Source organism: Carassius gibelio, chromosome B6 (genome assembly GCF_023724105.1).
Source record: "Carassius gibelio isolate Cgi1373 ecotype wild population from Czech Republic chromosome B6, carGib1.2-hapl.c, whole genome shotgun sequence".
NCBI classification, from domain to species: Eukaryota; Metazoa; Chordata; class Actinopteri; order Cypriniformes; family Cyprinidae; genus Carassius; species Carassius gibelio.
In genome coordinates this window covers 23,792,572-23,807,479 of record NC_068401.1, presented here as the reverse complement: position 1 = coordinate 23,807,479, position 14,908 = coordinate 23,792,572, and the positions used below count along the sequence as shown (strand labels likewise).

At 37.1% G+C, this 14,908-nt stretch overlaps 1 protein-coding gene across 2 annotated transcripts; it reads left to right on the top strand.

Annotated features, from left to right (window-relative positions):
• The first annotated feature begins 196 nt into the window (after positions 1–196).
• Positions 197–14,702, top strand: LOC127959072 (fidgetin-like). 2 transcript variants are annotated; one of them, XM_052558062.1, is made up of 3 exons: positions 271–419; positions 1,202–1,379; positions 10,087–14,700. In XM_052558062.1, the coding sequence occupies exons 2-3, from the start codon at positions 1,349–1,351 to the stop codon at positions 11,277–11,279; spliced, it is 1,224 nt and encodes a 407-aa protein (XP_052414022.1). In that variant the 5' UTR covers positions 271–419; positions 1,202–1,348; the 3' UTR covers positions 11,280–14,700. The 2 variants fall into 2 exon arrangements, with proteins under 2 accessions (XP_052414021.1, XP_052414022.1); XM_052558061.1 differs by lacking the exon at positions 1,202–1,379 and having other exon boundaries at positions 197–419; positions 10,087–14,702.
• The last annotated feature ends 206 nt before the right edge of the window (positions 14,703–14,908 follow it).

The following is a 14,908-nucleotide window of genomic DNA, read 5'->3' as shown; positions in this document are numbered from 1 at the left end:
TCCTTTGCCATAAACAAATTTATATTTGTATAGTTAAGTTAATTCCCAAAGGATGTTTAAACCCGCTAGCTTTGGTAGTGTTTAACATGATTCAGCCTACTAGGTGTGTGTGTGTGTGTGTGTGTGTGTGTGTGTGTGAGAGAGAGAGAGAGAGAGAGAGAGAGAAACTGGACTCTCAGTTGGAGTGCGGTAGAGCGCATGCGCAGTAGGAGATGAAGCTTCTCCGCTTTCTTTTCGGCAGCTGGCGTGAGGTTCTGGAATTCCAACATGGCAGTAGATGTGGTCAGTATTTCTATGGTGGTCAGTCTCTCCAGCCCTGACTTGGAAGCATTCCAGAACATCACCGACTCGGAGTAGCCCTCATCCCCCGTTCTCAGCAGCACAGCTGGACGCTGTTGCCGTTCTCCGGCGCAGAACAGGTAAATCTTTCACTTTATTTGTGTCCACCAGCTGTCCGTTTGTACCGGAGAGAGAGAGGGGCCATGCCACAGCACGGACAGAGCGCTTGGACACTCGGACACAGGCCCGAGCAAAACATAGCGCGCAATCTTTGTTCAACGGGACTCTAAATAGCGTGAAATTATGATAGTTTGAGCACAAGGCAAGAAGTTTTATTAATGGAGAAGAGTTTTATAATTAGGCAGCATTAATCCGTGTGTGTGTTGTGTGTCCAGGCGAGAATGACAGAGAGACGTTCTTACCCATCAGCACAATTCAATATGATCTCGGACTTCATGTAGAAATCTCACTTTAGCTATTATATCAATGTTGTTTCTTTTGCAAGAATATTCCAGAATAGCATTACCAAAGCAATCCAGAGTGACAAACAAAATATTATATAATTGACATTTCAGTCAGATTGAATACTTATCAACTAAATAGCATACTTAGCCTCTCTGTAAAATCTAATTACCAATAAAAAAATGGTCTAAAATGTAACATCCTAAATAAAAGGCTACGTTTATATCTTGTTTTAAAAAATAGCTAAATAGAAATAAATATTCAGGATTTACCTGACTATTAGAGTGCATAATATTTGCGTAAAATGTTAATAGCTATTTAAAAAAAAAAGTTTTGGGGGAAATGGGAACGTTAAATAAATAAGACTAGCCTAACCCATACTAATTAACATAGGCCTATACGTTTACTTGTAAACATTTTACTGCTGCATTATGTTCATCACTTCTTTCTTTCTCCACAGTTAGGGATTCCTGTCCGCTTAAAACACTTTATTTGCATGTGGAGCGTGTCCTTCAACTTAACCCACTGGAAAGTCTTTCTCTACGCTTTGGGGAAATCGCTGAAGTGAACCTTTCACTCATTTCTGTCTCTCTCAATCATCTAGCTGATGTCAAGCAATATGATCAGCGGTGTATATGGTAGGTCATTTCTCTGTTTTGGTTGTTAATGCAGTATTTCTATTAAGCTATATTTTTGTATTAATCATTTGAATGTTTTTTTTTACCGTCAAATCTCAATCATACGCATGCATGTAGTAGTTATTTTAATTATTGCTTGGCAGAAATTAAAAGAAAGTACAGGCCCATGAAAAGAGGGTAATGGGATCGTGATATGACCCGGGATGGATTCAAAGCGGAGACACTACGAAAACAACAGCTCTCTTAAATAAGTGTTAGAACATTCTAAATCTTACCTCTCCTCCTCACCTTTTTCAATCTGTATTTTCCTACTTAAACGTTTTCCCCCCAATCTGTTTCTCATTCGGATATTTCATTCATACAGGGCGTGATTGGTTTTCAGTGATATGATAGCATTTTCCCGGCTCGCGTCAGGGGAAGGATAGTTGAGATTGGAGGTTACAGACCGCAATCATGTAGCGCTGTAGCTCCAGTCGGGCGCGCGGGCAGAGCGGCTGCTGCACGAGCGCGTAATAAACGCTCGCGCTGTGATGGGATTCTGGCGGGAAATCAGCCGTGAGCGCACAGTGGCGCGGTTAGTTAGATGTGCATAATTTGGACTCAGATGTATTGCGAAATGACAACACTTCATTTTCAAATATTCCAGTGTTCCCCTTGTCTCTCTTTGTCTGTCTGTGTGTCTGCCTCTCAGTCAGAGGCTCAGAGCTGTCGACTTGTCTGTCTGTATGAGGGGTTGTTTATCTGTCTGATTGTTGTGACACTGAGCAAGTCACACAATAAATCACAAGTTTGATGGCCATTGGTGAATTAGAAATGGACAGTTAAACTACCATGTGCGTGTGTTTCTTACTATACTTTCAGATTGCCAACTGGGTAACATCAATCAATGAGTGACATTGTCTTTTATTGTTCTGCTTGTGTGTAGACTTCAGGTTTAGCTGTTTTTTTTAATGTCCTACAAATTTAGTGAAACGTTGAAAACAATTGTGAGGATATTTGAAGTGGTCTTTGACTCTTAGATATTTGAAATGTTTATAAATCGATCAAATCATGAATTAGGCTACTTAAATCTGATTACGTCAACAGGTTTGTGTGAGGTTATAGTGTTTCAGACTTTAAAAACCATACATGAGATATTACAATGAGATATGGCTAAATTGCCTGATTGTGTGCACTTGTCAATGGCTAACAACATTCGTGTAATATATATATATATATATATATATATATATATATATATATATATATATATATATATATATATATATATATATATATATATATATATGATTAATTAAATCAAAATGACATACAGCATATAATTATCCTGTGATGCCATCTACACAATTTCAGTCAGAATTTATCATATAGTTCAAATTAGTGCTGTCAAACGATTAATCACATCCAAAATAAAAGTTTCTGTTTACATAATATATGTCTGTATATTTATTATATTTGTATAAATACAGACATAACATATTTTTCTTAAATATATACATGCATGTGTATGTGTGTGTATATATAATATACACAGTACTCACACAAAAACCTTTGTTTTGGATGCGATTAATTACGATTAATCATTTGACAGCCCTTTTCAAATGCATGTCTTTACAATAAATTCTGGTTCTTGTATGTTCTTTTTTTATTTATCCCCTTAAATCATTTTAAATCCTTTAATTGCTTACAAATTGTTCAAGACACAGATATGGCCATGGTAGTGTATAAATATCATGGTAGTCTTTATGAAATATGCTCAGTATTTTATGAAGTGTGTGTTTGTATGTCAGAGGCCTTAATTATTGTTAAGCAGAGGCTTTTTTGAGACCTATTCATTTAAATGTAGAAGACTAGGGTCATACCTTGAATTCTGCATTTTAAAAAATGTAAATGTTTGTGTTCTGTGAGGAATTGAGCGTGATGGCCAATATGAAGTCCATTGCTGATACTTACTGCTTTTTTGTGCTTGTTGTTTTCCCTACACTTCCTGTAGGATGATGTAATTAAGGAACTGGCTTTTGTTAACTAAACGGATATTGCAAAAGACTAACAGGATGGAAAGTGATATTGAGGACATTTAATAACCTATAAACTAATATTCTACAGAACATATGTTTTGTTTTCAATAAGAAAAACAAATGAAGAAACATCTTGAATATTAGTGAAATCCTTTATAATTGATTAATTGTGATATTTATATATATATATAAGAAAAGAAAACTAATTCATCTAATTTCAGTTTTTAGATAATCATCCAGTTTAATTAAGCCTATTGTGGTCAGTAAATTTAAAATGTATTTATATAAAAATGTCATTTATGCCATAACATTATTACATTACCTTTAGTACGCATTACAAAAATAAGCTTTAGAAGTCAATATGTCATATATTTTATATCCAGATCACCGGCTTGTGTAAGCAGCTAGTTCTGTAAGTAAGCAAATGTTGTTAGTCAAAGTGTGTTCCATGAACATTCTGAGCTGACACACTTGCAAAAACATTTTAGTGTTCAGTTACTCAGACAGTTGGTAAACAACCAACTATATAATTACAAAAAAATTATATATAAAATGAACACATAGTATCTCATTAATTCTCAGCTTCCTCTCCTGTCTGTCGGCCCCTCCTTCTTTTTGACAGTCAGATTATGGTAAAAGTTTAGTGCTGACAGTGTTCGTGATGAAATTATCCCTCTATCCTTTACATCTAACACCACTTTTTTTCCTCTTTCACCTCTTCATCCCTCCAGCTCAGTTCCTTCTTTCACACATCTAAAGATATTTAGCGACAAGAGGAAAGTGTCTTTGAGTGACTAATGAAGACTTTCTCATTTCTCTCATATCTGTCCCTATTACAACTAGTGCATCCATCCAGTCTGAGTGTGTATGCGTGCATATGAGAGATGATTGAGCTGTTTAATATGCTAAAGCCCTATTAAAGGCCGATGTCAGCAGCAGACGGCATGCGGCCGCCCAGCCTGCCCCGGCCCAGTGCTCTGCATTGTGTCTGTAAATGAACACGCTACTGTGTTAATTAGCAGAGGAAAATGGCGTGTGGAATTGAATTGGTCATTGACATGCGAGGCGTTCGTCTCTCGTTTAGAGAGATATGAATGTGATTTAAGCCCTTGCTATGTCTTTTATGGAGGTTTTAAATAATCTATCTGCAGAAAAGAGAAGAGTGAGGACGTGAAAGAAAAGAGTTGCCTTGTCTGTCTTAGATTGAATTTATCATGTTTTTTTTTTGCTGTGAATGTCTCTCTTTAATGTTTGATTCAGACTGATTCACTTGAATCAAAGTTAAAGTGTCAGATTTCTATGCCACTACTGTCACCAAAGAGAATTGCAAAATGATGACTGTTTTGAAACAGGTTTCCAGAACACTTTCAACACATAGTCCTGTCCCAAATACACTCCTTTAGTTGAACCAGGGATGCTCATGCAAATAAAGTTTTTTTAAAGTGCTTCATACCTAGTGTTTATACTTTTCAGTCCAAGTGAAACAGGATAATTAACAGGAAAAATGTAGGATGAGTCTTGATTTTATCGATTGGAAACTGACTTGAAGGTGAAAAGTGGCCATTACATACCAATTTACTAAAGCAACATCTTAATATCTATTTGGTAATTGAGATAAGATTTTATATAATAATGTGATCCAATTGAACGCCAACTGACACCACTGAATACAGTTTTTCAAACAGTTTCAGAGGAAGATCAAGTTTTAAAATGACAACAAAAGAAGACAACAGAATTCATTGTAATTCTCTTTTCGGAAACTCATCTCCAAATATACATGCAAACGATCATAGAGCTGTGAATATGTTTGTACCAGCTTTGAAATTTGGCATTTAAGTGTATTCAAGTTTATTCTTGTGTTGGAGGTTGAAATATTGTTGCACCTAGTTATTCTTTGTTTTCACTTAAAGTCCTTTGGAGTCTTAAGAATTTTGACCTTTTTTGAAAATTGCACCCACTTGCATACAGGAGTCGATCAGACTGGAGCTGCATGTTACTGCTGGTTTCACCTTAAAGTTTTAATTTAATGGTCTCTAACCCTATCTGCGTCATTTTAAAGTGATTTTACAAAACAAAGGTTTCAATCTCTGAGTTAAAATGTTCATAGACCTTCCGCTGCTGAGGCTACGTTCTGTCATACTTCTCTGCACCTCCCTCTCTTTCTTTTCCCTCTTTCTCTCTATTGCAACACTCAGCAGGCCAGGGCTGAAAGTCAGGCGTTTTGAAGAGAGTGAATGGCTCATTCACATTAAAGAAGAATTAGAGGGCTTCCACCCTGCCACTCTTACAATGGTCAAACAGCCTGGCACAACAGGAGAACTGTTCACACCAGCTAACACACACACACTGAAAAGCATGCCCTTTGTGTCAAGAAAAAGAGAGTGTGGTTTTGTATCAAATGTATTTTCTGTTTTATTTTTAGATGGATAATATGGTCTATACAGTACTGTGGCTCGTGAGGCTTATGTCTTGAGGAGTAAACAGCATAAATAGAAGAATGTTATACTGTATTGGGATAACTCACTTGAAAATTAAAAATTTGTCATCATTTACTCATTCTCGAATTGTTCCAAACCCCATATTACTTTCTTTCTTCTTTGGAATATATACGAAGAAACTAAGAAGAATGTTCATGCTGCTCTTGTCCATACAATGAACGGGAATAGTGACCATGGGCTTTTAAACTTCAAAAATTAGCAAAAGAATGATAATTAGTCCAAATGGCTATACTGAAGCCAGATTACTTTGTGTATTGAAATGACAAACGTACTATTATTTATTATTCATTATTGATTGACGCAACTCTCAAATCTCATTCATTTTTTAATATATTGTATTAATATAATGTCAGATCAGTGTGATATCAGTAATGCCAAAATTTTGAAAATCATATAGGTCTGGAACAACATAAGGTTAATTTTTGAGCGAAATACACCTTTAATATAATCATTCAATTCTGTACACTAGTGCCTTTTTTCCCTAAAGACAGAATTGAGTATTTTTGTGGTTCTTTGTTTTGTGTTTGTGAAAGACTTGAAGTCAGGAACCCATAGGAATTTGTACTTCAGCAGGTACTTACAGAAGTCAGTGGTCTGGATTAGATTGTGTGTGTATGAGTGGGTACGTATTTTGTCTGCGATTCTGTTTGAAGGGCTTTATCCGTTTTACTATTTTGCTGTTGGCGACAGTAATGGCTGTTTAATTACTCAATAAAAGCATTTTATGGAAGCAGTGTGTGTGTGTGTGTGAGCCTGTGTGATGTATTGATTTTGCTGCTGGAGTAACCTGAGATTTCACTTAGGAGAAGTGAGTCTATCTGTCTGTCGATGTGCTTCTGGCTGTAAATAGTAGTCTATATGCATTTACGCACAGTTGTTTAAAGAGACGCTACAGCTCAACTAACAAATTTTCAGTCAGTGAAGTGAAGATCCCTTCCTCTAAAACCAGCTAATGAAATGTCTGCCTTTAAAGTATGGAGCATTGTTTTAAAAATTGCTCTGTGTGTGTGTGTGTGTGTGATGGTCCTTCTCCGGAGGATTTGTAGCCATGGGGTATACTGGAACAACAGAAAGTCATTCTCTAAAGCACCAGCACACACTCTTTTACACACACAAAAGTACACACACACTAGATCAGCAGCTTTGCGGCTAATGGGATTGTCCAGGTAGTTCTGTAGAGTACAACAAAAAGACAGCATTTGAGAGAACATTCCAGCAAACTGCAGCTAATATGGGACTTTACAACATATCGCTTTTGGCTTTAGACTCTGGTGCGGATGTTATGTAGGAAAACACAGCCAGTGAATATATTTAGTTTTCAGATTTAAATAGCCCTCTCCATGATGCATAGTACTTTGTATTGTAAAAGAGTTGAAGGTAGGGTTTTTTTTTTTTTTTTGAAGAACACTTCGTGAACTGTTTTGGGAATTTCTGCTCTCATTTCAAGAGGTTTGACTGATGTTGTTTCTGAGGCTTTATTTTAGACAACATGTTCATCCTCTAAGGTTGTTTTATAGTCAGTCTCGGTTCTTGCAATTGTTCTTTCTCAGTGTTAGGCATTTTAACAAACCCACTTTGACGTGTAAACCTTTAAACGTGTAAATCGAGTGGCTTGTTGAGGACAGGTGTGTCATCACTTTTACAAGCAACTGGACATCCTGTAGCTCAAACAGTATATTATGGCTAGAGCATTGTCAGTGTCATGGATTCGATTGCTAGGCAATCCAAATACATAAATGTAAATAAAAAAACATCCATACACTTACACTGAAGAAATATCTGTTAAACAAAACTTTTCCTCTTCTGTTTTTTACACACATCTTATTCACCGATCTAGTTTTCTGAATTTACAATTCTTTTATAGGCAAGTATTTAAAGGGATAGGTCACCCAGAAATGAAAATTTCATGTTTATCTGCTTACCCCCAGGGCATCCAAGATGTAGTTGACTTTGTTTCTTTAGTAGAACACAAACAAAGATTTTTTTTCAGCTGCAGTCTCCTGATGTATCTTCTTCTTCTTGCTTTATGGTGGATCGCAGACTTATAAGTGCATCACCGCCACCTATCTCTCAAGTGGAGTATTTAAACTTTATCTACAATCTCAGTTAGGAGAGCAATGGTCCACTTGAGAGATAGGTGGTAATGAGGCACTTATAAGTCTGCAATCGGCCATAAAGCAAGAAGAAGATAACTCATGCACCTGCTGCTGAAAACGAGCTCAGGAGAGTTCTAACAGTTCAGACATTGTGTGAATCAGAGGAAGAAAAAAACTTATATTAATACTGTTCAGTTTATTGTACAGACTGATTGCTTTGTGAATTTACACATCAATTAATCATCACAAGCTGCAGGATTAAATTTGATTTTATGGTTTTTATTTAGTGTTATTGTATGTTTTAGCAGTGGTTCCCATCCACTTCCATTATAAGACTGACAGACTGCACCAGTTTGTGTCAAAAATCTTTGTTTGTGTTCTGCTGAGAAAACTAAGTCACCTAAATCTCGAATACCCTGGGGGTAATTTTCATTTTTGGGTGAACTATCCCTTTGAGAATTAATGACTGCTATAATGTCTCACTACCCTCAATCTTTAAAAGAGAAAAAAGCAGTTAGGTTCTTAAAAGACATCTTTAGCTCTTTCATATGTGTTATTGATATTGCTTTTAATAATTTGTCATTTTATTGTGCTTTTCTTCTTTTATCCTACCATTTCTCAGCCACCTGTCCTGCTAATAGCCATTAGTGTGATTTATACCCAGTATTGTAAGTCGCTTTGGTTAAGTGTGTGCTAAACTATACAACTTTAATTTTTAACAGTTAAAGCTATTGTGTGTGTGATGAGTTACTTTCAACCTCCTAATTTATCTTGTCTGTTAAAGTCTTTCCAGGGAAACGGTGAGAGTTGCTCCACCTCTTGTGTGTGTGTGTGTGTGTGTGTGTGTGTGTGTGTGTGTGCGTGTGTGTTTGCAGTAAGTCCAGTCTTTTCCCATGAGAGAACGCTGAATGACCTCAAGTTGCATGTATCGATCAGGAGGATTTGCTGCTTGATAGAATTGAATTTAATTGGGCAGTTTTTTAATTGAGATGGATAGAACATGTAAATTTTGCTCCATCAGCCCAAAATCAATATCCATCTGCTGTAATATGGAATATATGTCTCTTTCTTTATTTCATTTCGACAAAACATTGGATTGTTTTCGATGTGCTTATCCACAGTACTTGCCAAGTCAGAAAAATCTAATGTTTCTTCATCTTAGAAGTATTTTATGTGTTGTATTTTATAGCTTAAGGACATTATCTCTCTGTTCTTTTTTTTCCCTTCTCCCTCTGTACAGCCATATGTCAAAGTTCGATGCAGAAGAAAAGCTCTTTGTTTCACAAACTAAAATTTTGGTGGAGGAGTTTATGTGTGAAGCTGAAATGACAGAGATACAGTATATTTAGGGGTAACATCTGTTGTCGGGGGTTCAGTTGCTAATGCCGAGAGCTACATTATTGATCAGTCGTTATTACAGTATGCTGAAATATTATGTTCCCGCGTGGTGTGTGTGAGTCAGTGAAACTGAGAAAGAGACAGAGAGAGTGTAATATGAGGTTCCTTGATTACATTAAAGAGCTTTTATTTTATTCACTTGAGAAGAAGCCTTCTGCTGTATCCCAGTATCAGACCGTAATGATATCATCAGCACTATTCTTGGTGTGTGTGTGTGTGTGTGTGTGTGTATGTGTCTGGTGGGGGGGGGGGTGATTCAAGTACACAGCTGAATTTAAACTTCACTGTCAATCTACAGACCATAAAACAGCTCAGAGATGCTATTGTATGCCTCAAAAAAGAATGTGAAAGCCATTTTCAGTTGTCTTTCATTTGAATATTTAATATCATTATTAATTTTTGTGCTTATGTTTTTTTGACAAGATGATTATGCAGAATTGGTCATTATCTGGAACTGGTAATTTTCTAATAACGTTAAATTAATCTAAATTGCTCACATTTTCTCTCAGTGGTGTTTTTGTAGCACACTTAATTTATATTACGATGGAAATAAGGTTCAATAATTAATATGATTAATATGATTTTTCTTTTAACAGAAATATCATATTATAGATATGATATGACATATGTTATTTATGTTTCAGATTTTTATGAATTTTCATGAGTTTGATTTGACATAAATTTTTTTCACTGGCAGGCGTGACCATGCAGTGGAGCCCTGAGCAGTCCCAGTGGGCGGAGCAACACTATGACATCACCTCCACCACTCGTTCACCAGGGCGTAAGATCGAAGCACTTAGGGATCCAAGGCTAACAGGTTCGACCTCAACTGCAGCGTATCAACATTCGTGGGCAAACGATGACATTTCAGCTTTGACCGCTTCTAACCTGCTCAAGAGGTATGCAGAGAGATATTCTGCCATTCTGGATCTACCCTGTGAGAGTGGACTTATGGGATATCCAGACACTGCCATTTCCGTTAGCGTTAGGGGACCTGGTGTTGTGAATAACGGCCCGCCCCTTCTTAATGGACGGAAGGTGGAGGCAGAGCCTTGGCTGGAGAGTGTCTACCCTCCGTTAGGTTGCGTCCCTGAGCTTCTTCCCAAAGCACCACTCAGTGTGATGGATGTGTCTGTCAGTGCGTGTAACTCACCAGTTATAGGCAGCGGGAATCTTCCGGAGCCTTGTTTCTCCAGCATCAGTTGTAACACTCAGACTGGAAATCAGGAGTACAGCAGCACTCCCTACAGCACTCCCTTCATGCAGCCCGTAGGCACTTATGGTGGCTCCCTTTTCCACCCTACCCCTTCCCATGCCAGTCTGGTATCAACCTACAGTGCTAACACCTCACCAAACCTAGCTACATACAGTTACCCTAACACCCGTTACCCCTCACAGGCCATTCTTCCTGCTGGCTACAGTCCTCCACCTCCTCCTTCGGCGTACCTATCTGCAGGTATAACTCCTCATAACCCTCTTCCAGCTGTAGGATACTCATACCCAGCCACCAGTGTCTCTGAAAGTGATGCCCCAAGTGCTAGCAGCCTTTCAAAATCATATTACCCATCAACTCAAAGCGAGATTGGAGTGTTTGAGGAGTTTGACTTTGGTGGCAACTCTAATTCAGACTCTAGGTCTGAAGGCAGCCCCCTATACAGACCTTCAGGAGATGAAGCGGTGGACAAGCAAAATGGGTTCAACCGAGCGGCTGATGTAACAACTTCATCCTTCAAGCCAGCTAATCATGGAGACTCTTTAAGAAACTTGGAGACTCTCACGGTAGCCATGAGTGGACGGAACAATGGTACATCTGGACAACACTTCCCATCTACCTCAACATCTGTTGTCACTTCTCATCAACATCTCTGCCTTGACACAAACACACCTTGAACGGATGTGCTCACACTCAACCAGAAGTGCTTGAGCTGATAAAGTGTGAGTGCTCCCCCTAGTGGATTGGAGGTAGAGGGACTTGCTTTAAGCCATAGTGTTAGGGTTCGATGCAAGGGCCTCAAAATGCAGGTGAAGCAGGGTAATTCTGCCAAGGAGGTCTCTACATTAGACAAGAAGGGATTGGTTTTTCCATTCTGGAAAGAGGACAATAATGTTTATGCACCTCCAAGCTGAGCTTAATGTCATTGTGAGACACTGACCTCCTCACTTTGATAGGAATGGACAGACCAGTATATCCTCCACGACGGACACATATATCTGAGAGGGATGCAAAGAGTTTGCTCCTTCATTCTGAGAGATTGGAGATCACATCAAGGGAATTTATATGTCTAATGGATGTGTTGTGGCTGCATTGGGGACAAGGAGTAACGTAACAGATGTGGTGGTTGGACACTAGCTTTGGTTGACCATATTGCCATGGTGTACATTCTGAGTGTGTGTGTTTGTGGCCTTGTAATGGTTATTTATGTGGTGAGCTTTAATAGTAAATCCTGTTCCCCTTTTTCCACAGGAGAATTGATAAATCCTGAATGTTTAAAAAAATCCATGTGTGTGAGTATGAGAGAGATAGATAAATCCTCAGGAAAGTGTCTGTCAGATAGATGGCGTATGCCTGTGTGTCTAAAAGAGAAAAAGAGGGCGTTTTCACATACCGTTCTTAGGAAAAACCCAATTCAATTGACTTGAAACCAGGCGGTCCAAAGCAAAATGTTTTTTGTCTGTTGATAAGTTTGTATGCACTTCTGCTGCATTTTAAGAGATGACACAAGATCATTCAATGAAACATTATGCAAAAGTCTTTGCAGTTCTTTAAGTTCTTAAAGCTGCTGTGTGTAGTTTTTTTTTTTTCATTTAATATGCAGAGATAACAGTCAGTTATTTATATGTTTACTTTCCAAAAAATGTAAACACTGCTGTTCCATGGAACTTTGTTTGAGTGTCCCGACTGATCAGCACTGGCTTAACAATTGGTGTGTATTTGGCGGCAAAACTTTTGTTTGTCCGACCAATTTCAAGTGAAGGGGAATGTTTGAATTAAAAATCTTTATTTTTATAATTCCAAACAAAATGACCAACTGCAGCTTTAAAGCTTGCTGTTTGATTCAAAATGTGTAGTAGATAACAGTAATTAACAGTCATAGTTCTGTTCTGTCTTTTCCACCAATTTTTGCTGTTGTCTCAAAAATGTTGTAGACTATCTTGAAAAATAAGCATACTGAGTGAAACATTACTGCAGACATAAAAACAAATGGAATTCAGACTATTCCGGCCACTTCCTGAGACAGTCTTGGCCTGCTTGGCCACCAAAAATAAAACATTGCCTTAAGGGCCAAGTGTGAAAATGCTCAGCGAGAAAGAGAGCACATGAATTTGCATGTTTGTCTTTACTAAATTTTTGTGCATTTTTTTAAATAGTGTCGAGTTTATTTTATCCCAAGCACTGGAAAAAGGTTTGGCTGACCTCACTACAAATCTTTCTGTTTACTTCCTTTCCCTTCTTTGTGAAACCTACCAAAAGGAATTAAGATATTATACTTATTTATGAAAGTCAATCACCAAAGCAGCAGAGTGGGAGCCAAATCACAAGGAAATGTTCAGCCAAAATCACTCCCCCTGTGTGAATACTTTTTTGTCTGTTTTATTTCTGTCCAGTTTCAATACAGGAGGATGAACTGGTTTCATTCCAAGAGACAAATGGAAGAAATTCCTTGAGAAGGCTTCTTAAAGATCCATCAGGTCAAAATTGAATTGTGAATTGAACCAAGTCGGCTGAACTGAACGGAACAATCCTCAATTGTGATGATGAATCACACTCTGCAATGGAGTACATCATTGTTTCGGTGTTATTACTGTGTTATCACATGCTCAGTCTGTTCATAACTTTCCTGTTGACAACAAGCTTTAAATCTAAAATGTAAGAGTTATTTAAGTTATTGTAAATTATTAATTGATTGATCAAATTTAGGTTGAATTGATTGATTCATGATTAGGACATAAACACTTTTCCTTACACAACTACACACATTTATCATTGCCTAGATGAAAGCACATGTAGTCTTTAACCATTTGTTTGCTAAAAGTGCCATTTATATTTCTTTATTTTTAAAGAGAAATGTTTTCTTCCACATCATGTTTTTATATTGTGGTCATTTGAAGGTTTTTGTTTTACGTTTTCCTGTTTTATTCTCTCTGCAGCTTTTCTGTAGGGTTGTTTTGGTATAAAGATTTTAGAAGTAAGGTACTAAGAAGCTTGATGGCCTTTTTGGTCACATAGTTTCAATAGATAGTTCTAAATTCAGTAGTCTGTAGCATTCTATGCAAAACTCTGTTCCTAAACCTAGTGAGCACACTCTCGACGTGATGGCTGTTCCAAACGTCAGAAACATTGTGCATAAAAATTTTACTTAATATTTTGAGCTATGTATTTTTTGTGGTTATGAAGTTGTGGAAGTTGTTAGCTTGCTAACATCACTAACTGTGTTAGTCTGTGTTAGTCTCTTTTCATTCTGACTGAATGTTTTTGATGAGTCATTTGAGGTTTCATAATTATTAGGATGCTGCCTATGTAGGCAGCCAGGCAGCTCACTAGGATTTGGAACAGAGATATTTGTCCATTTTTGACAACTTTCCAACAAAATATTCGACTAATTAGAAAAATGTTGTAAGAATCCTTAAATTAAACCCCTCTTATTCTGTACATTTTATTTATTCATTATTATTATTATTTTTTTTTAACTAGGGAAAGAGTATGTCTACAGAATGTGATGTAACCAAACTAAAGTAATGGGTTCTCAAATAATCCTTGCATAGAGCAGAGATGAGAATAGGTGACATGGAATGAGAGATGTTGAAAACTAAATCATAAGCATATCATAAAGTTTATTACCACTTTTACAGCCATAAACAAAAAACCTTGGCCCTCTGAAATCCTGTAGTGTTTGCAGTAATGGTGCACTAAACTCACTGTAGTTTTTCTGTATACATTAAAACTTTGGACAGCTGTGTTTCTGAGTGCGGTATTTCTGAGTGCTGGAATTAGTGTTAAAGATGCATTACAACCACACATGATGTTTCACTGTGTTAATACCACTTTTACATAGTGGTTAGTGACTCCTTTCTGCATTTGCATTTGACAGCGTATGTTCACAATATATAAAATACAGTAACATTTAGAACTAAGTTGTGAGTTATTGCAGTCAAAAAGAGAGAGCGTGTGTTGCCATATTCTCAATCGACTCTATTGTGTTTGTTTTCATGACTTTTGGAGTATTGTAAACAATTTGCTAATTAAATATGTTTATCTTAAGGCCTTGTTTACTGTGTTCAATGGATGTGAAACACTACATGTGAGTTTTACTTTTTGGACAAACCCAGAAATCAGCTCAATTTGATAAAACACATTTTAGGGTGAAACTATAGTGTTCAAGTAATATAACCATTCAAGTAAACATTTAAGCTAGAAATGCACAAATATAAGTGTGAAGCAAGTTCTTTTAGTGGTAGTATTTGGGTTATGGTTAGTCAGAACTAATCAGCTTAAAAATGAGCATGTAGTCTATAACATT